General features: G+C 39.5%; 1 protein-coding gene across 1 annotated transcript in view; it reads left to right on the top strand.

Moving 5' to 3' along the window:
* Window positions 1–3,484: 3,484 nt before the first annotated feature.
* The window catches only part of LOC124612761 (NF-X1-type zinc finger protein NFXL1), a 110,809-nt gene continuing 91,676 nt past the window's right edge, over window positions 3,485–22,617 (top strand). Inside the window, exons 1-2 of the mRNA XM_047141154.1 lie at window positions 3,485–4,137; window positions 9,553–9,692. Of these exons, the coding sequence (XP_046997110.1) occupies window positions 3,891–4,137; window positions 9,553–9,692 (387 nt within the window). The 5' untranslated portion in view covers window positions 3,485–3,890. The remainder of the gene's footprint in view (window positions 4,138–9,552; window positions 9,693–22,617) is intronic.

Raw genomic sequence — 22,617 nt, 5'->3', positions numbered from 1 at the left:
TCACAGCTCTATAAGTGCTCACTGACAATCTCTATATAAGCTTTATGTATGATTGCAATTTAGTCTCCCCATATATGTAAAAATAAGTGTTGATAATCAGAGCTATACTTGGAGAACTATAAAATAACACAAACTATCAGACTGTTAAGCCTACAACACATGCAACTGATGTTCCATAAATATATAGCAAGCAAGAATAACTCATATTAAAAGACATGTGAGCAATACAGGTGTCATATTTTATAATGTACTGCCAGCATACATCAAGAGGATAGAGGAGGAATGGAGTTTTAGGCAGAGTTAAAAATATTTCAACTTGAGAATGTTTTTTACCATGCACACAAATATGCTAGCTGGGGGAAATACTCATGGTTCATGAAATTGCTGAATATATTTTTTTAATTTTATTCAGAAAACTTAAAAATCTCAAGAGGACAGAATGGCTGGCTGCTAATTACCTTCACCTGCCAAGTTGATCTCTCTCTTGGAAAGTCAAGTTCATCCTGTCACAAGCCAGCATCAAAGGACAGTCATTGAGGAATAACCACTTTAAAAAAAAAAAAAATTGGCCCACTAAAGGGCCTCTTGCCAGATTTAGAGACAAGGGGGCTACAGACACTTTCCTGGTTTGCAGAAATGGAGGATATTGGTACAGAAACTGTGCTGCTACCTCGAAGTGAAGTTGGGTTGAATTTTAATAGCTGCAGTACTGTGATGCTGAAGGCAATGGAAAATCATCACATAATATTTCCAGTAGATTCAGTTCATTGCTAAAACATCATGATAGCTTCCTCACGGATAAAATATTCCAGAAGCAAAATAGTCCTCCATTTGGATCTCATAGCAGTGACTACTCAGGGGGAACCATCAGACAAAAAAGAAAATGCTAATTAGAATGAGAATGTTGCTGTAAGAATGCTAAGGCAATGTTGGAAACTAGAAACTTTAATGGTAGAAACAGAAGTGAAGCAGACATATTCTAGAATTCAGCAAAATGTGATGGCCAGAAGACGGAGACTTTTGGAAAGGGGATCATAGTATCATTCACACTGGAACTGATAAGGTACACGAATAATAATGAATTGCTAGAATAAAGAGTTACAATACCGTACCTGCATCAAATGGAAATGACTTTGACAGTAAAACTGAATGGCTATTCAAAGGACACTTTAATCATATAACAGATGTGGATACCACTGAAACTGAAGAAGTGTATGATAATATTAATGAGCCCATAAAATATGTCCAGGGGGATGATTAACCATAATGGCAGACTGGACTGTAGTCGTAGATACAGGTATCATAAGGAACAAAAAAAATATGTGAATTTTTCACTGCAGGAGACATTAAAAGGGAGGAAGATTAATAGGAATCTTTGGTGGCAATGAATTGGGCATTGCGAACACACTTTTTCTTAACACCTTGAGAAGGAAGTATAGGTACAGGCCAGGGAATCAAATATGATGCTATCAGGTCGACAATATTTTGATGAAAGTAAGGGCTATAAGGGAGACAATATTCTGATGAAAGTAGGGTTCATAAACGACGTTAAGGACTCCCAAGAGTTAGCCAGAATTTTAAACTGTGATGCTTTACTTATTGTGTATCAACAGATCTCGTATGATAGTGAGCGTGGGTACTGGCAGGAAAACTAAATTGAAATAGGGCAGCGGTTTCAGATTATTGTTGGTCACATGTTTTTGTGTATGCTTCACACTTGAGCAGGGCTACCATGAGTTATCCAGAATTTTAAACTGTGATGCTTGTTTTACTGTTTGTCAACAGATCTTGTGTGGCAATCAGTGAGCGTGGACACTATCTGACAAACTGAACTGAAAGGGGGTTAGCAACTTCAAATTATTGCTGGCCACATGTTTTTACATATGCTCCACATTGTCGTATCTCTATTTTTCTTGTATTGTGGTGTATTGTATATTTATTGGTCCTGTGAATCATACACTGTACAGGGGTACATAATGATATAGGACAAGTCAAATAATTTGCAATAAAGTTTAACAGAAAAAACTGTTGTATGGTTTTCAGTATACAGCAATATGACTCTAACATATGGGAATTACATTTCACAAATACACAAATAAATTTTACATGCACACATTTTGGCCTAGATTATACAGACACACACATATATGTAATAGACCACATATAATACACAGATAAAACTACATGTACACATTTCTTATTTTGGCCTTCATTCTATAAACTATTTAAATTTTTCACATATTTACATTGTAGATAAAAATTCATCAACACTATAGTAGTAATTCTGTAGCAAGTAGTCACTCACTGCAGTTTTGAATTTATGCATGCCAGTTATTGCCTTAATTTCCTTAGGTAGTTTGTTATACAGTTTTTTTCCTGCTTGCAAGGGTCCTTTTTGTTTTAGTGTTGTATGTGAAAACTGCATATGTAAATCTTGATTATTCCTTGTGTTGTATGAATGGGTATTTTGGTTTTTTGGAGCAATCTTGCTATTTTCATCTACGATTTTCCTTCTAAACATTATTGTTTCTAGGATATATATGCATGGTAATTGAAGAATATGAAGCTTTTTAAATGAAGGTTTACATGAAGATCGAGTTGCTGAACCTTCCATTACTCTTATAATTCTTTTTTGTGCAATAAAACAGCTTTTGCTGGATGGTGAATATCCCCAGCAGATTAACACATATCTTAGCTGTGATTCTGCTTGGGCATATTACACATTTTTTATGGCTTGCATTGATGTGCATCCAGTAAGAATTTTTGTACTATAACAAATGGTATTTAATCTACTACATAGGTGTTGTGTGTGTTTCTGCCATCTTAGGTCATCTTGGATCCAAACTCCCAAAAATTTGGTGCTATTTACAATTTCAAGTCTTTTGCCTAGCAGTTCTATGGTTGCAGTTAAAGGCTGTTTATTCTGCGCTGTGAGTAGATGCATAGTGTTTGTTTTATGTGTGTTTATTATTAAGTTGTTCATTGTGAACCATTCTGATACATGTGTAGTGCTCTTTTTTATTTCATTTTGTAGCTCTTTTGGGGTCTTTCCTTCGATAAGTATATTTGTATCATCGGCATATTTAACGTATTTATAGTTAGGGCTGGATGGGTCCAGGTCATTTACAAATAGCAAGAACAAGATTGGTCCCAGTACGGAACCCTGAGGCACAACGTATTTACGGTTTACGTCGTAGCGTTGTTAATCAACAATGAACTTTAGAATGGCACGTCATAGAAGCGTACGACAAAAAAATAATAAATTTTGCATTTGGTAAAGTAAACATAAGTTTCTTATCGTTTTTCTAAACAAGGTATACGTATAGTGGTTTGTTGGAACATTTTAGTCTATCAATTGAATCTGTCTTCTTACCACTTGAAATGGCGCCACTTTAGTTGCATGTGGAAACTCGGTTCAAAGTACCTCGAAGATATTACATTTTTAGAAGGGTGATATCTGAGTTTATAGAATCGCTGGCGGCGAAAGGTTTGCGTTGTTGAGAAGCGGTGACGTTGAGTTTGAAAGCTCGCATGATGATTAAAAATCGTGATTTTTTTTTCCTTTCATTAATTGGAGTAACTAAGCAGTAGTTGCTCAGTCGGTATTTTTTCTGGTACATCCGTGTGTTTATGAGTGTACTATTATCTTTTGTAGTTGTATTTACAGGGTTTAACGATGAGGAGTAGGCACAATATGCTGTTTGAGAACTTGACGTGTATGGGGCGTTAATGTTGTCTCCTTTTTTTCCCTAAAGAATGACATTAATGATCCACGCATTGCCTTTTGTTTTCCGACACAGTTCGCGAAGTGTCGGATATTACGAAACATTTACTGCGTTTGATAAGATCGTTTCGGTTTCTTTCACCTGGTGTGTCTATTGATAACAGACATGGAAAGCCGGCGAGGCGGAAGAGGCAACCCTTGGAACCGGGGTGGCGGAAGAGGTTCTAATGCTAGGGGTCGCAAGACGGAAAATAAAAATCAAAACACCAGGAGTGTACCATTGCAAATGCCGACAGCTGAAGAAAGATTTAAAGAAGCTCAATTGAAGCAACAGGCGTCTCTTCAGAAACACCTGAGTACAGGCTATGAATCGTCTTCAGAAGAAGATGATTTGGAAAATGACAATATTCTTGGTAATGAGAGAAATGTAATGTTGTGTACCGCTTTCCATACTTGTAAGCTTTGTCATTAAGTCACATGCCCTATATCCAGCTGTAAATAATTTTATTAACTGTCTGCATTTTTGTCATTAAGTCAGTAATTGCATTGTTAACTTATACTGTGCAGATGCTAGGATACTATTTTCACATCATTAACCACTTTACAACATGAAATTCCATAATACTAAGTCTGTACCGCTAGATATAGCCCTACAACAACAAGGCTACTGATCATAGGGTACAGGTACGTGCAGTATGTGAAATTCAGTTGTTGCACTCAGTAATGTGGCTAGTGTCATATTTCCTTGTACTTTAAAACAATTTTAGTGTGTTTAGTTTATGTTCCTTAGGTCATCTTGAATGATAGGTGGCATGTCATAATCATATGGAACATGTCAGTTACAGAACACTAACTCAGTTGGTATTTAATTACATATGCAGTACTTAATAATATAACATAACAGAAAAAGAATAGTTTAATAACCCAAGTATGTATGTGACTCTTTTGCATTAAATAGACAAGTTTCTAAAAACTAATTCTTTAGTGGGATAGGAGGAGTTGCCAACAGGGAAAATTTTCAGTGTGCATTAAAATTTAGCCTTGCTATTTATCAAGCATTTAGTATCATTTTGGTACAGTATTGGACCCCCACCCTCTTGCATTTTCCATTACAGCACAGACATAAACATTAGGCCTTGCTACTGATCAATTTGTTACCAAAAACAGATTTTCTCCTAACATAACCTAGACATCGAGCTGCATTATAGATCAGTCTGTCACCACGACGATTTCGGGGGGGGGGGGGGGGGGGGGAGGGGAGGGGAGGGTCCAGTACATAAGTTTAGCCTCTTTGTGAGCTAAATTAACTTTGAATAAAAATAGTAAAGGTCATTTCTTGTCTAGCATTGAAAACTAAGAGGGTAATTCTCTCTCTCTCTCACACACACAGAGAGAGAGAGAGAGAGAGAGAGAGAGAGAGAGAGAGAGAGAGAGAGAGAGAGAGAGAGATATCTGCTGTAACAAATGAAATGTCACAATTTCAGAGACATTACTGGGACTCGAACCTGGGTCTTCTGCTTTCTAGGCAAGTGTGTCAGCCAATAAGCCACCTTGACACCAAGGAAGGCCGTAGCCACACGACATTTCCATTTACCAAGGTGCGACAATCTGGCTAACAAAGCTGCTTAGTAAGCAGGAGACCTGGGTTCTATTCCCGGCTTTTTGGTACAAGTTTTCACTTGCCACTTCAGTTTGTATACATAAAATCAGTTTCTTATGAACCCTGATCATCATGCAACGTAATTCAATACCATAGAGCAAGTCACAAGTGGCAAATTATTGATTTACTATGAAATATTGTTTATTCTATTTGTATTGTGCTTAAGTTTCCACAAGCTGTGATTTAGTTCCTACATAAAAGGAAATAAATTCACTAAACTTGAATCAGAACCATCACCACAATTTACTATCTGCTGAAGATAAAACGGAAGCATTGAAGAACATTATGCAATACATCAGCTTTGGCCAGTGACACTATCAACAAGGCAACTATTCGTAAGTAGTCACTTTGGAGCGTCCGATTCCACCTGTCTGCTTTGACACATGATGTCATCAGTATGGTGTAAATGCTTACTTCCAGTGTATACAAAATGGAAAAGATGCTGTAACTACATACACATGCAAGAAACGCGAACAAAAATAAAAATTACATGAGAACTTTGGAAATACGGAAGTGTCCGATCCCGCTCGTCTGCTTTGACCCATGATGTCACAAATATGGCAGAAAGGACCATACACCACGATTCCAATATGGCGCATATAAAGTCGGTACGTACACATTATGAGGACGAAAATACATCAAAAAACAAACACACACACTTTCCACAAAAAGCCTAATGACACTAACGGGACAAGTGCGGGAAATGGGGTGTTTTGGGTGGGGGCAAACTAAATATAAACAAATTTAGACACCCACCCCTGTACAACCGCACAAAACCACACAAAATGATGAAAAAAACCGACATCACAAAACTCCCCAAATACCGCTAAACACAATATCATCTGGAATCGGACACTTCCCTTGACCTATATAGCCCAACAGCAGCTCCCGATCCCATAAATTAGGATCAAACACTTCCCTTGGCCTATATAGGACAAAAACATCTCCCAATACCAATATCAACATACGCAGCCACACATTGGGATCGAACCCTCCCCCTGACCAGCACACTGTTATTTTTATCCGTCATATCCATTCCTGAACAAAAACAACAACTGATTAATTTTACTAAAATTACCACACGATCTACAGCGAACAACACTAAATTAACCTTCACACAAAATCGTTAACTCACTGAAATGAATTCCACTACAAACACAGCTGACACTCGAACAATTCTGGATAATGAGCAAAAGCAAACTGAGCCCATTACACCACACAAACGAACACCCTGAACAAACCACCAGAGAGCACAACCAACCACAACACGACGACATCTACAAACACGCCACACTCACAAGCCAAACTTAGCGCCTTCACGGGTCAAAGCCTCGGACGCTTCTGTCGACCCAGAACTTATTACTCCAACAATAAAATGAAACTAAGAGGACAGCTGCGGGAAACTGGGGGCTTACGATGGGTGACAAGCTAAATATATAACAGTACAAAATTCCACACCATCCCAAAACGAATATTATATTTCTTTTAAATCCCTACTTACGACATAGTGCTACAGCCACAACACCAACAGGAATTGTGCACTTCACTCTACTGATATAGCTCAAATGAAGCCCTTGGTATAAAAAAACCAACAAATACCTACAACTCCAAAAAGTGGAATCAGACATTTCCCTTGATCTATATTTGCTCAAACGCAGCTCTTTATACCTACTGGCAAACCACAAATAGAAGGACAACACAACCACAGAAGTCACACATTTACATAACTCTCAAAATACCAGTGAAACCAAAACCCCGACAACTCAAAAAAAAAAAATATTCACTACATCAATTAAAATATAACGGAAATACCATAATTATAAAACAGATGAAACACAACCAACGAAAGCACCAAGCTAACAAACAAAAGGAAAAAAAGCCATAACAGCTCACTGAAAGCAAATCAAAAACTTCCAAATCCACGTTACTGCACTGACTACTCAGACTCAAATAAACCCGTGTTACCAAAGTGATAACCGAGACTCAAATTAACGCAATACCACATGTTAAACTCAACACGTAAGCATCCACCACGAGAGGACACCATCAAATATGACAACACGAAAAAAAGCCACACGTGCCATAGTGACGTCACATACCACAATAGTATTATGTTGCAAGTCAAAATAGACGGGTGCAATTGGGCGCTTCCTATGGCCTCACTTTGGCAACTATGATGTCATATTGTTGCGCATATTCCAAATATCAAAACATTAGGACACCCCTCCCCTTTGGTTATATGGGGGAAGATATTGTTAATGCTTTCAAACCTTTTAAAATCCTGACAATATCTGACCACAGCATGAAAATTGTTTTCCTTTGGGATGTAAATATAACTTGAGGAATGCATATTGCCAAACATGTTATTCTTATGATACATTTGTTGTCTTTGCCAATTCACTACTAAACTATGATGTTCGGGCCTGACCTAATTGTCTCTATGACATTAAGTAAAAATAGTTTATTTCCAAGAGGATAGTAGAAGTTTTTGAAATGCCGTTTTAAAAAAGAATGATGAGGATGAGATGGGTGTCCATGGTTCTAGGGTCACCAGCAGATATCCATAAGGCGTGCAGTGTAAAACTATGGTTTTTTAAATATAAATTTTCTGTCACAAATTGTGCTTAGTCCCTAAATCAAAGACCATTGTACAGTAGCGACCAACCAAATGAATCGGTGCATTTATTAAGGCACTGACCTCATATTTGGGAGGATAGAGTTTGCTTTGCCTGGCCACCTTGATTTAGGTATTCCGTGGTTTTGCTAAATCATTTCAGGCAAATGTTGGAATGGTTTCTTCATCAAGGCCATGCCTGACCTTGTCTTATGTTCATAAAAGCATACTTATGTATTCAAATCGGATCCAGTAACTGATGAAGAGATACTGAATCAAATTTTGGGGAAAAGAGCTTTATGACACAATTTTTCTGTAAGTAGGTGTAGGTTGATGGGACACATGAGGCATGAAAGAATAGTTATTTTGGTAATGGAAGAAAGAATGGGAGGTACATCTTGTGTTACAATCATGGAGTAGATGAGCAGAGGGTTGTAAGGATGGCCCGCCTAACAAAATACGGGTAGGTGGTATGGCGGCTATTGCAACTGACCTAGCTTCCTGGATCACTGAACTGCTGAAGCGAGGAGGCAGACTGCTGCAATTGTCAGTGGTTCCTGAGCAGAGGCGGATACTGCAAGCATGTGAGTGATGGTAGCAACTGCTGTAATGTCATCTGCATATGTGACTCGGCTGACTTCCAGTACAGTTCACATCTATGGCAAGTCTGACAGTGTCAAACTATAGACGCCAAGGTGTCCAAAGTTTTGTGTACTTCAAACCTACTCTGTCAGATAAGCACCAATAAGACTATATTTATGGGTTGCAGGGGGGCACAACGTGTAGAATCCATCACCTTGCACGATCGGCCACTAACAGCCTACACAGTGGCATGAACACATTCCGCATTGGCATTTGGCAAGATCAGAAGCTAGGTAGTAGTGACGACATTGTGCTGGGTCGTGTCTGCCAGTGCAGTCTTATGGCGGCTATTGCAACTGACCTAGCTTCCTGGATCACTGAACTGCTGAAGCGAGGGGGCAGACTGCTGCAATTGTAGAGGCAGACCTAAGACTGACAGCAATAAGCAGGTCAAGTGTATGTAGGCTAAAGTAGTTATGAAGAAGCACAGGTTAGACTTGTGTGGTGAGCTGCATCAAACCAGTTTGGACTAGAACCGCAATAGCAGCAACTTGTTTTCATGACACATTCTTTGGCTTTGCTCACAGTGAAGCTATCGCCTTATAGTTTACCTAGATCTTAGGGCTACACCACAGATCAGGCTGTTTCCATGAGTTTTAAAAACATTGTGTTGACAGTGATATTACTGGTCGAGAAAAATGGCAGTATCATGAACTACAGTGCACTCATTAAAACCAGCAGATATGGTAAACTATTATGTCGATCACTCTGTTTCCTTTCATAATGAATATAATTATTGCAGTTTATGTCATTTGTTAAGCATCATCTGAGCTAGTCAGTATCGAATTTTCTGATAAGCTCTTTCTGATGTTACATATGATACTGAGCAAATGTATGTATGAATGTGTAATTCAAGAATATCAATTAATTCATTTATTACACATAACATTAATGTTTGTTAAATCTTTGCAGAGTCTGTGTTGAAGTCGTACTCTCAGTTAGGGGGTAGAAGTGATGAGCTTGGGCGTACACAGCGGTTTCTGGAGGAGGTTTTCCAGTCTGGTGCTGCAACGTGTCTGATCTGTATAGCATCTGTGAAAAGAAATGATGCTGTGAGTACTGTCAGTTGTATGGGGTACGAATAGAGAGGAATATTCGATAGTAATCATTGGCTTTGACCAGTGACAGAAACACACAGTTAACATTAACAATATGGCGACTATTGATATTAGTGGTAAATTTTTCAAACGAGCTAAACTACAAATTAGTCTGTCACCACAACCAAGTTTTTTTGCTTTAACATTTGTTGGTTTCACCAACTCACAACCGAGCTGTCACCTTCCACCCTAAAATAGACATCGCGCTAAGTTACAGATCAGTATTGCTACAACCAAGTTTTCTGCTTTCAAATTCGTTGGCTTTGCCAACTAACAACCAAACTGTGGAAATACATACCGAAAGGTGACATAGCAGTAGATAACTTTGTCACTGGTGGCTATTATCAAATATTCCTCTTGACCCTGGAATACTATATTGTGTGTTGAACTACGTTTATAAAACCAAGCAAGCAACATCTGAGATAAAGTAGTTACCATTGATGCCATCATAAATTGGCATGACAAAAGCTTAATTACAGTTATGTAATTTTCTATTCTTTTATTGGCTATTCTGGACGAAGGCTGGTAAGTATTCTATGAGAGCTAAATATGAGGCACATCCGTGGAGTAAATTTCCTGTAGCTGACAAACTGATGTTGCATGAAGCAATGGTATGTACATGATAGAGTAATAAAATGGCATGACACATGTGCTAACGAAATTTCCCGATGTCTCACAGTAGCTTTGTAGTGGCAGTTGATATTGGAGACTCGTGTTCCAGTTTCCGCAGTGTGTGAAGTGCAGTTGTTGATGAAGTGTGTGAACTGAAATTCATCATCTGTGTGAGGTCTGTGGACCTAATGTAATGAGCAAGGAGATGGTGTGTCACTGGTGCAGAGACATTGCACGAAATTGCCAAAATGTTGATGATTAGGAGCTTAACGGGAGGTCACCCATCATTAAGGGTGACCTTGTGGAGCTTGTATGAGAATCGTCGTTTCACCGTAACAGAACTCGGCAGTCAGTTCCCACAGGTGCGCTGCTCCTTATCATGTGAAATTGTCACAAAGCTCATGTTGTTCTGGAAACTGTGTGCGAGGTGAGTTCCAAAGCAACTGATTCCAGAACAAAAAGCAAAGTGCTTGGGGGCAGCTTTCACTTTTCTGCTGTGGTACCATGATGATGGCAATGAGTTTGTGGACCGAAACACCACAGTTGGCGAGAAGTGGTTTGCACACAATACCCCAGAAACCAAGCAGCATTCGATGCTATGACATCACAGTGCCTCTCATGAAAGGTGATATTAAAGTAGACCGTGTAGGTATGGGAAGTGCTGTGTTCATTGTTCTGGGATAAGTACAGAGCTGTCCTCATATTCTTGGCAAGAGGTGAGACAAAGAATGCTGTGAACATTACTGTGAAACAATGTGGCGATTGTGACATGACATTTACAACAAGCTGCACCAAGATGCTTAATGCCAGTGTTCTCTTGCTGCACAATAATACTCTGCCACACACAACTCGGTGGTCAACAGTGCTCCTGCAAATGTTCGGTTGGGAGGTGTTTGATCATTCATGCTACAGCCCAGGCCTTGCTCACAGTGATTTCCATCCTTTCTGGAACCTCGAGAAATTCCTGTCGGGTTGGAGTCAGCATTTTCATATTTACAGAGTGGCAGACATGATTGTCATTCAGTGCTTCCAGTCCCATGTGGCAGACATCTATGATGCATGGATATAAAAGTTGGTCCCACAGTGTGACAAATATCTGAATTCCAGTGGTGAAATGAAAAATAGCTCATACTTCCGCTATGTGTTACAATAAATCTTTCAACTAAATTGTGTTTTGTTTCTGTTCATGACCTCCTCCCACCCCCCTTTCCCGCCCTACACCGGGAAACTTACTTTATGGATGTGCATCATAGATATGAAAGAATAACTTGATAAATGTATTATCATTGGTTGTACTGAAAGAAAACAAAATGTGAGAAAGAACTGCTGTCTGCAGTAAGGAGAAACCATGTTACTAGTTTCTAAAAACTTAGCCTTGCAACTAGAATGTAACTATTTAAAACCCTGCCCCTTTCCTTAAAATGCTGTACAAATATACCTTTTGAGGTCATAATGACCCAGTTGGTATTAAAGGGCATAATACTGATAAATCATGAAGTTATTTTAATTTTAGGTTCTGTTTGCAACAAAATATGGAAGTTAGACCAGATGGTCATATACAAAAACACAGATATTTTTATCAGGCTGCACTTTATCAGAAAGAGACATAGATCAGTTGAGTTTTTACTTAGTTTGAAGAGCAGCAAGATTTCAAATTGTCAGTTAACTCAAAAATTACAATGACAGTAACTCGTGAAGTTCTCAGCTTGCTGTACTAAAAATTATTAGGGCATTATTTGCCATAAAATAAATATTACAGTTTTAGAAGTTAACAATCATGTAAGTGATGTAAAAAAAAAATACTTTTGTCCTCTTATTCTGAAACAGAACAGAATAAAACAGAAATAGCTAATAAAAGGGAAAGCTCAGTTGCTCCATTTTCTAAATTCTTAGCTGCCTCAGCTTCATTCAAACTTATTATGGTCAACAATTTGGGCAGTGTGTGTAATGTGAGCTTCACATACATATTTGCTACATCTCAAACTCTATAAGGGTTTTGTTGCCACGGACAGAATTTGCATCTGTCATATTTGGAGTTTCGATTCCTGCTGATGGAACTTGGTGTTGAAGAATATCCTGCTCGTATTCTTCGAACAGTGGCCACTATTTATATTTCATGGTGGCTTTTTTCTGTCTTCAAAACAGAGAGTGACTAAGAGTACTCTCAGTTCAGCAAGAAGACATTGACTCAATGCATAGGATGTGAAAAAATTGCCATATGTGGCGTTTTGTCCATTCAGGTCATGCCACACACCCATGACAAAACACATGCCTTGATTTTTCCAGGTTCTACCCACTTTTTAATTAGAACTGTTATAGGTGGTAACTCATTTATACGTGTTGTGAATTTTTAAACACAGGGGTCATATAGTCACAAGTGTAACAAATTAAGCTGTAATAAGAAGGTGAATTTATTTTTTCCTCTGAGCCATAGGCTATGTGCAATGTATAGAAAATAAAATAAAGTTTTACGCATGGTCATCTTTGAGTGTGTCGCTGGCTTTGGTGGTAATGAATGTGACATGCATTGAAAAGGACTTACATGTCTGGCATTTATGACCATTGCACACAATTTTTAAGCTGTCTGGAACATTAACAGGTGAGGCTATCTTAATGACCTGGTATTATGGACCATGATACCTGGTGACGAATTTCTTCATTTTCCCCTGTGGGATCTATGGACATATCAGCATTACCCACTGACCCCTATGATACTCCGGCTCTTTATCATTGGATTGCCCCATCTCTTCTTGACGTTCAAAGGCCTTGGTATTAGCTTTTTACGTTCACTTCATATCTTTTTCAACATCTTCATGAAATTCCTCATGGGCTCCCAATATTTCCCCACCATAGGTTTGATTACTTGAAATGGTGATGGCATTTATTGACCACACACTGCTTAATATGACTGTAGACCTGTACTTACATGGATTTTAGAATTATAAGCTGTGGCCATGTACTGAAATAAAGTATTCCAATCATTATCTTGGCTATTCACATAAAGGCCCAGCCTTTTCCGTATTTTTTGATGCACACATTCCATTTTTCGAATGGCCTGCTGATTTAATGGACTTTTCCTTAGTTTGCAAATATGCCGAAAAGGTCACTACTGCTAAATGGCGCAACTGCATCATCAGTTCTGACATAAAGTTGGTGTCCTGATCTGTGATTAACATTTCCAGAACATCAGACTTTAACAACCAATTATTCATCATTGCATGTGCTACTCTGTCAGCTTGCTGATTTGAGACAATGACCATTCTCACATAATGTTAACAATGATTGTTTTCTTCTGTAGTGGTCAATCCAAGGATGGTTTGCAACAGCTACAATGGCAGCTTGTCTCCATTCTGCGTGTCTTTCAGCTTTTCTCTTCATTTCTTTATAGGTGTTACATCCCACATCTTTCACGATTTGATCCATGTACCTCAGTCGTGGTCTTCCTCTTGGTCTTTTTCCCTCGACATATCCCTCTATGATTGTGTCCAGGAGTCCTTTATGTCTTAATAGATGGCCTGTAAATTGCACTCTTCTTTTAAAAATGAAACTCCAGAAGCTCCTCCTCTCACCTGCTCTTTCCAGAACCACTTCATTTGTGACCTTGTCGATCCATTTTATTTTGAGCATGCGTCTATAGCACCACATTTCAAAAGAATTTAGCTTCTGCTGTTCCTCTGTCCTGAGAGTCCGTGTTTCACATTCATAGCGTGCCACACTCCACACATATGATTTCAAAAATCTTTTCCTGGTTTCAAGGCTAATGCTCTTAGATGTTAATATGTTTTTCTTCTTGTTAAAAGCAGCCTTTGCTTGAGCTATTCTACTTCTCACTTCTGCCTTGCTCCTTCCATCCCTGGTAATATCACTGCCCAGATAAGTAAATTTATCAACTTGTTCAAGCAGTTCATTGCCTACATGAACTTGGACTTTCACTTTATCTTCTTTGTCGCATGCTATTACTTTTGTTTTTGCTTTATTAATTCTCATATTATATTCTTCACCCATTACTTTATCCATTCTATTCAGTAGGACTACAAGATCTTCACTTTCAGCCAGGACAGCTATATCATCGGCATATCTTATCGTATCTATTCGTTGGCCATGAATTACTGCACCTGTCTGTGAATTTTCCCTTACTTTTTTCAGCACCTCTTCAATGTATACTTTAAAGATAACAGAGGATAGTGCGCAACCTTGCCGGACACCTTTCCGTATCTGCACCTCTTCTTGTTATGATCATACAATAGTGGTTCTCTACTGGTGTCTAGTTAAAAGGTCCCAAATATCCATCCCAATCACTTTGGAAGATCTTACAGTAACCTGTAACAGAATGCATTGATGACTTAACTCCACTCACTGTGTGCGTGGCACACAGTTTTTTATATGCTGCTCTATGTCTTGTCTACGCATAAGCCACAGGTAATACTTGGCTACACTTTGCTTTGTGGTTCTATGTCCTCCAAGGCCAAATATTGCATGATCATGTGCTTTCTTCCATACTTATTCTGCTTTCTTCCATGCTACTTCTCACAGAAACCACAACACAAGCCCCAGGGTTTGTCATTCTGCATAATACAGTGTTGTGTACGACAAACTGTGGTTGTGTTGCAAATATTTTGCTGTCCTCGTCAGCAGCTTGTGCTCTGTGCCACTCTGCAATAGTATGACCTACTGTCTGTAATACACCATTTGTTCTGCTGAGACTACCCACATTGCCATGTCTTTTACTAGGCTAACGGACTACTTTGAAATCAAATTTACTTAACTTCACTGCCCATTGTGTAAGTCAACTAGTCAAATTCTTTTACTCTTAAGCAGGCGCGCTGTTTTTTATAACACAAGTAGGTGTGCACCGCAGTTTGTACACATGTTAAGAATAGTTGTCATTATGTTACCAAGGTAAACCTGTATGAGCAGAATCACAGTTTAATCTTAGCTTAATTAAACAATAATAAAATAAACTTATAGTTTATTAGCTAAAGCATTGTTTAATTAAACAGTAATAAAATAAACCTTTCATTATAACACCCGGTTGCCTCATACAGTTGTTACCTACAGTAATGACCCATTCCAAGCGTTAAACAGTGTGATTGCATCAGATCCCTGCCAACTAATTATCTGATTACTAGTTATTGTATAAATAATGGCCTAATTGTGGGATTGTGCTGCTAGCTCCGAATGTGGGGCAAATTGCAATTTTTTTCTCACCTGGATTGTTGTTTATTTTATGTTACTGCTGCTCATTTGGATGTATGACAACACAACTCAGTACTACATTAACTAAAGCAGTAATGAAGGAATATGTAGAAGCTAACAATCAACAATGGAACAAAACAATACTATTTGTGATTGGTGTACTTTGTACACAGACGCACTCACATGTGGGGTTAATGCCAAAAGCCACATAAAGTGCCACATTATATATTGTCGCTTTAAATATTTTCCCACACAATAGCAGCAGAAGTATGGCATGCCCCACATGAGGTTCAGCATCTCCTTTTCTGTCTTAGAACAGTTTCTCTCTGCTTTGTGTGATTGTCGGGACTCATAAGTGACTGGATGCCCCTTACTTCCTGATTTAGAACACAGCCCACTGCACGGTTACTAGCATCACACAATAACACAAACTCCTTTTCATGATCTAGATAGACCAATACTGGGCTATTTGTCAACAGTTTCTTCAATTTTTCAAATTCCAAATGCACTCTAGAATTTTGATGTCCAGTGAAACTTTCAACCCTTCTTTAATAAGTGCATGAGAACTAATAAACCCCAGGGCAAATTTCCTATAATAATTTGCTGAACCGAAAAATGACTACAATTCTTTGCCTGTCTGAGGTGTTACACAACTCTACATCATACATCAATCTCATATGTGTTCATACCCCATCTTGGCTCATTACATGCCCCAAATAATTTACTTCTTACTGTACAAAATGACACTTCTCTACACTAAAAGGAAGATGTGCTGTGTGTAATCCCTTAACCTCCCTCAACTGTTGCACATGCTCTTCCATACCTTTGACAAACACAGTGATATCATATAGATACACCACAGATTATTTTGGTTTTAATCCCCTCAATACTCCTTCCACCAAATGTTGAAATGTGGCTGGTGCATTCTTCAATCAGAACAACATACACTGGTATAGGTAGTGACCCCAAGAAACATTCAACACAGCTTTTGGCCTGTCCTCTGGTGCTACTTCTAGCTAGTGATAGCCACTCCATAGGTCTATAGTGGAAAATGCTTGGGCAGATCCATGTATTTTATCCCAAAATTATCAAGATTGATGGACATTACTCACTCAGTGTCTATTTCCTGTATGTGTACAGTACTCCTGTGCACAAAATGCCACATTTTATTTAAATCTCCATTTTCTCCCAGTGTCTCAACCACACAATGTATTTACTTCTCCCACAATCACCGACAGCAGTTTCCCTGCACTTTGTGATACTTGATCATATGAATTGATCCTTGGTGCATTTGCAAGCAGCTTATTCGGTTTGTCCTCCACAAGAGACAAACCTTGTGGCAGTGTGTTACTGACAAAAGTTTTCTCCTGATGTAATGGTGTGCCCCAAGTTCTACCATGCATTGTCCAAGGTCAATTTTAGCATGATACTTATACATGAAATCCAACCCTAGGAGCCCACAATAACCATCAGCTATACAATGCAAAACTTAGAATTTTCCAAGAATTTTTTGCTCCACCTGAAAACTCATGTTCACTGAAGACAGTGAATGCACATCATTACCATGAACTCTACATAATCTGTACTGTGGAAGGTTTAACCACCTCATTCCCATGAGGCCCAGACTTACCACACACATGTGCACCTGTGTCTAATAAAAACTTGTGTTCTAAACTGTCCACTATACCAATAAAACATCATTCCACCTTTGCATAGGTTTCTGTAGCATTAAAATTTACTGGGAATGCCACTCAGTGAACCTAGGGCTCCCATTGTCGTTTAATGGTTGTTTATTTGTATTTCATTCGTTCCTGTTATGTCCCTTACTTCGCATATAGTCCTGTTCTTAATGTCCGACTTTCCCACATCTCTTAAACTGTAGTATGTTAGTAGTATCTACAGCCGTTCTGTCTTCTATACTGCTGTACTCGACCTCTTCCCAGCACATCAAGTGACTGAGCATTTCTCAGTCCTTCCTCCGTTAAACATAATTTGGCCATTTGCAACAACTGCTAGTCTGTTCTATAGCCCAGCTTTGCAGCAGGTTATCAACAAATGCCAATACATACTCCCCTGCATTGTTTGAAAAATGATTAACTAGGCTAGTGGTAGCTGCATCTAGAACAGGTACAGACAAAATAGAAGAGGCCCTGCTTTTTTCCCCTCTGCATCCACCTGCTTACACAAGTCTTTCAATTCGGCTACCTGATAGAGTAAAGAAAAGACTGAACTGCTTCCTGAGCGGTAATCGTCAATACCTTTGATTCACTCATTATAAACCCTTTACCTAATACACAAGGATACCTAATTTCAGCACTAACTTAATTCTTCCACCTAACTGCTAACCATGCGCATTTGTCACATTGTGTGGCTTATTATCCATATCTTCAACGTGTAAAGAATGTTAAGGCTATGAGTGCATACAGGAGGCACTAAGACCTTGTAAATTACATTGCTTGCACCTGACCAGATGCCTGCTGGCTTAATCTTCCCAATGATTCCCCCTCATATATATCTATGCCCTCATTAATCTTCATAAATTTCACCATATACCCATTCCTCCAACCTAACTTACTCGCCATTGCACATTATTCAAAGGTTGACAGTCAGAGCAAAACAGTGTGTTTGTACCCACCCCAAAGTGCTGATGATGTCATACATTGGTTCACAATGTCCCCCAAATCCACTGATCCCTTCTGATACCAGTTACTACGAGGCAGGATGATCCAAGCATTATTCACCCCAGAATAGGTCACAGTAATGTGTAGGATGGTTGGCTGGGCAGCACATATGAAGAACCAGTTCCTTAGCTGCTGTGGAATTATAAATGCAGTGATAACAACAACATGATTTATTCAGAAGCCTTCATACAGCTGATGTAAACAGCATCCCAATGGCATTTTATGACTCGGCTTGGCAATGTTAGTCACAGCACTAAAAAAATGGTTTGTGTGGTGATAGCTATAGTAACTTTGCTTAGCGAGGCCCTGCAGCACAGTGGCCTTGTGTGGTAACCATGTCCCAGTGACATTATGTTAGATGCAGATGCAGCACAGCTGGTCCAGCAGTGGTTGCGCTACCAACAGTGTCAAGTGCTGATGTGCACAGCCAATGGCACCAAGTGGCAATGTAGAAATAAGGTGCATGTGCCCTGATCCCAGGATCTTGGTGAAAAATGCATTGTCAGTAGCCCATGTTTGCAAGTCTACACCAGCAGAGTGTGTGCGTGCAGGTCAAGTGGCACCTCTGCAACAAATCAGATGCAGTTAGTCTCTGCATCACTGCGGACTGTGAACCAAGGATCACTTGGAGGCACCCTGGGGTTGGTTGATGCCAGCCAGCAGTAGACTCCATTTGGAAGACACCTGTTCAGCTCCCAGCAGCATCATGACTCTAGGCATGCTACATAGACGAGCAACTACACGAGGTAGCAACTAGGTGTAATGAAGACTGGATGACCCACATCAGGTCACCAGCCAGCATGGAGTACTGCTCAGTGTAGGCAGTGATCAATGGCAGATACTGCTAGGTCTGAATGCCCAACATTTAATCTTGCATACAAAACGGCACTACTTCCCGTCATGTATGAGTCGAGACAACATGTGTTGAGATAACCGCGCTTGTTTCAGTGCCGGATCGGAGGGTTTCGTCATACCAGCTAAGCACCTTTTCTACTATAGAAGAAGAATGTGTTAAGCGTCCTGCCAAATCACCTGGCCTCAGGTTGTGAAACCAATTTGGGAAGGTGTTGGCATTACGCTATTGTGCCGACGGAGTTCCCTGAATCGGTACCTGAGGTAATATTAGATACATCCTCATGCCATGGCACTAGAGGTTGGATGCAAATTTAGGAACGTGCTTCTGGAGGAGATATTTAAATCCCAAGAGAGACCCAGAACTAATAATAATAATAATAATAAAATATTTTACTATAATGATAGTACAATGTGTGATAAAAAAAAGTGAAGCACCCAGAAACATGGTCGGATTTAATCTCCTTTTGTAAACATACACACCATCAGTGGGTATGTAAATGAGAGTTGCAATTTTCTATGAAGCACAGAATGGCCACCAGATTACAATAGTATTGCCCATGTTTAGTGTTGTTGCCAGGCCTGGTAGGGTGTAGACAAGGCTTAAACAGTGTCAGATGTTGAGTGATCACTGTGAAAGACAAAAGAGATACTGAGTGGTCATGTGAGACAGCGTTATCAGCACTCAGTAGAGTTTGAAAGGGGCCTTATTTTGAGTCTCCATTTGGCCTGCAAGTTGAATAGTGCAGTATCCAAATTTGTGGGGAATTCAGACGTGACAGTGACGCTATTTTGGACTGCATGGTAATATGAGGGCAGGCATACTCGTCATTATGTTTCTGTTTGAGCAAGTCTGACCACCAAATGGGAGACATCACCATATTGTACACCAAGCACATTGTATCGTGTTCACATCTGTGCCTGTCATCCAAAATAATGGACTCTTGCAAATTCTATGTCATCCTATACCATTTACTGGAGAGCAGCAACAGCCAGACTAGGGATCGCCCTCTGCATAAGCTGCTGTTAACACTACAACACAAATAGCTGCATTTGGAGTGGTGCTGTTATCGGGGAGCAAGGACTGCTGCTGATGAATGGTGTCAACGATGAATTGTGGTTCTGCGCTACCCCAGACAGCCAGTATGGCAGTAACCTAGGGAGTCGTCCCATTCTTCCTTCGGAGAGGGCACAGTGGTGTCACACGTGGCGTCATAGTTGGGGAGCCCCTGGATATGACTTCAGGTCATGGTTGGTAGTGATTGAAGGACTAACAGCACAACAGAATGTCATGGACATCCTGTGTCCTCATGTGTTACCTCTCATTCCACGGTATTGTCATGCCACTTCTCAAAGAACACTGCTCCTCCACACATGGCATGTTTGTCTATGAACTGCATGTATGATGTTTAGGTACTCCCATGGCCAGCTAGATCCCCATATCTGTCCCTGATAGGGACCAGCTCAGGTGCCAATTTTGTCCCAGTGTCAGTCTCTAGGATATCAAGATCAAGGTACAACAGTTGTGGGCCATCTTGTCTCGGGAGAGGATGTGATGAATCTGACACCATTTCCAACCAAATCAGTGCATGCATCCACACCAGAGGGCGTAGAATGATGTACTGGTAAGTGGGATAATACTGCCAAGTTGATTGTAAACTTGAGTCCATTTTGTAATCACAAAAATAACATCACATATCCTGTTACCTGTGACATTTCATTTCATTTTCTCCTATAATTGTGGGTGCTTCACTTTGTCAGACATTGTACTTTCTTTACATTAGTGTTTAGCACATCACTGAAGCATGACTTGTAAGCAATTGCAGTTCAGAAAAATACACAATTTTAAAAGTATTTGTCTGAAAATTTAAAACAGTTCGTGTGTTGTGCAGTTGATTTAAGAACTGTAGTAGCATGAATGTCTAACAACTTTTATATAATAATTTACACAATATAAATGGTATTCCAGAAGGAATGGTCAATCTTCAGGGATATGACAGAAACAATCGTTTGAAGCAAAAAAGTCTAGTAAACAAGGGCTCCAAAATGCACACCTTAGGAGCTATGAGCACTTTTTCAGTGGAAGAGATGTGTTCCATAATAGTGAAGATCAACAAGTGCTCATAGCTCTTAATGTATGCACTTTGGAGTCCATGTTTGTTTTACCTTTTTTCCTTGTTTTAGTCCATACTACCCTTCTGGAAATATGGAAAGCAAAGCACTTGCAGTAGAAGAGCTTTGTTTCACAGTATTGCAGATTAACTGCTCATACCTCTTAAGGTATGCATTTTCGATGATTGATTCTGTCATCCTAGAGTATTGACCATTTCTCCTGGGATATCCTGTGTAATCGATGTGTGCAATCACTGTTATTAGTGTCTCACTTACTAATACAATTGTGAACAGAGGTCTGCAGACGACGACTATGTGAACGTGTTAAGTGGGTGGAACCCCCCATCCCCCTTCTGCCTCTATTCCTGCCAAGTGGTGGGTCTTCCACATCTGTCTGCTTTACTCAGCTTCCTGTGGTTTGCTGGTTCTACCTGGAGTCTCTGAGTCAAAATATTTTGAATTTGTTGTTTTCTGCAGCAGATACAATCAGCTGGTGAATGGGTACCATTTTCTATCTGCAGTATGTTCTGCAACCACACAGCCAAGCCATAGACAAGCAACTGAAAAGTATCTTGTATCAAATGTAGCCTCTAGTTCAGTAGAATTTTTTTGCCATTTTTTGACTTAGTTTTTGTGGAATTTTATTCTCCGAAAGCTATTTGACACATGTGGAAATAAACCTGTGTAAAACTGTAAAGACTTGGTAGTGAAAAGACTTTGGGGGAGAGAGGGTTTGTATATTACCCCCATGACCACGTCCCTTGAATCTGCACCTGCTAGAGATAACACTGGCGTGTATCTCCAAAACTTTGGTGGAATACATCCTCTTCCTTTGATGCAGCTTTGATTGAAGATGATAGTTATCCGAGATAGTGGGGAACTGAAATTAATCATTCTAAATGAAGCATTGCCACCCTCAGCAGTTCATGCTTCCCATACATTGCATCACTGCAAATGTAGCCACAAGTGAAGCGAAGTTAAAAGTGCCTACTCATTGTATGATAGTTCTTTAGACTGACTTATGGTAGTCTTCAACCAATGATTTGAGATGAAATGAGACTTTGTCTGTTGCTTGTGTTCAATGGGCAGGTAGAGACATGAACAGGTTATGTTGCTGTGTGATGAAGTGTATGTCCATTATATATCCTATCAGGCCTGACATGATCTTGTGGTGACAACACTCATGTGATGAGGTGATCATTCTACACTCGCAACAAAACCTTTCAACTCTAATAATTTACATGACCACTGATGCTGTTGTATATATATGGGACCATTCCTTTCGGGGCTGTAACATGTTTGTTGCATGAGTGTAGTTTGTCATTCAAGGAACTATCATTTTAAGTGATATGTGGAACAATGCTGACTCCACTGTTGAGACATTGTAATCTTGTACTCAAGTGTGTGATATAACAAACAATTCTCTT

Source organism: Schistocerca americana, chromosome 4 (assembly GCF_021461395.2).
Source record: "Schistocerca americana isolate TAMUIC-IGC-003095 chromosome 4, iqSchAmer2.1, whole genome shotgun sequence".
Classification (NCBI taxonomy): Eukaryota; Metazoa; Arthropoda; class Insecta; order Orthoptera; family Acrididae; genus Schistocerca; species Schistocerca americana.
The sequence above is the reverse complement of the archived record's forward strand: the minus strand, read 5'-3'. Positions and strand labels throughout refer to the sequence as shown.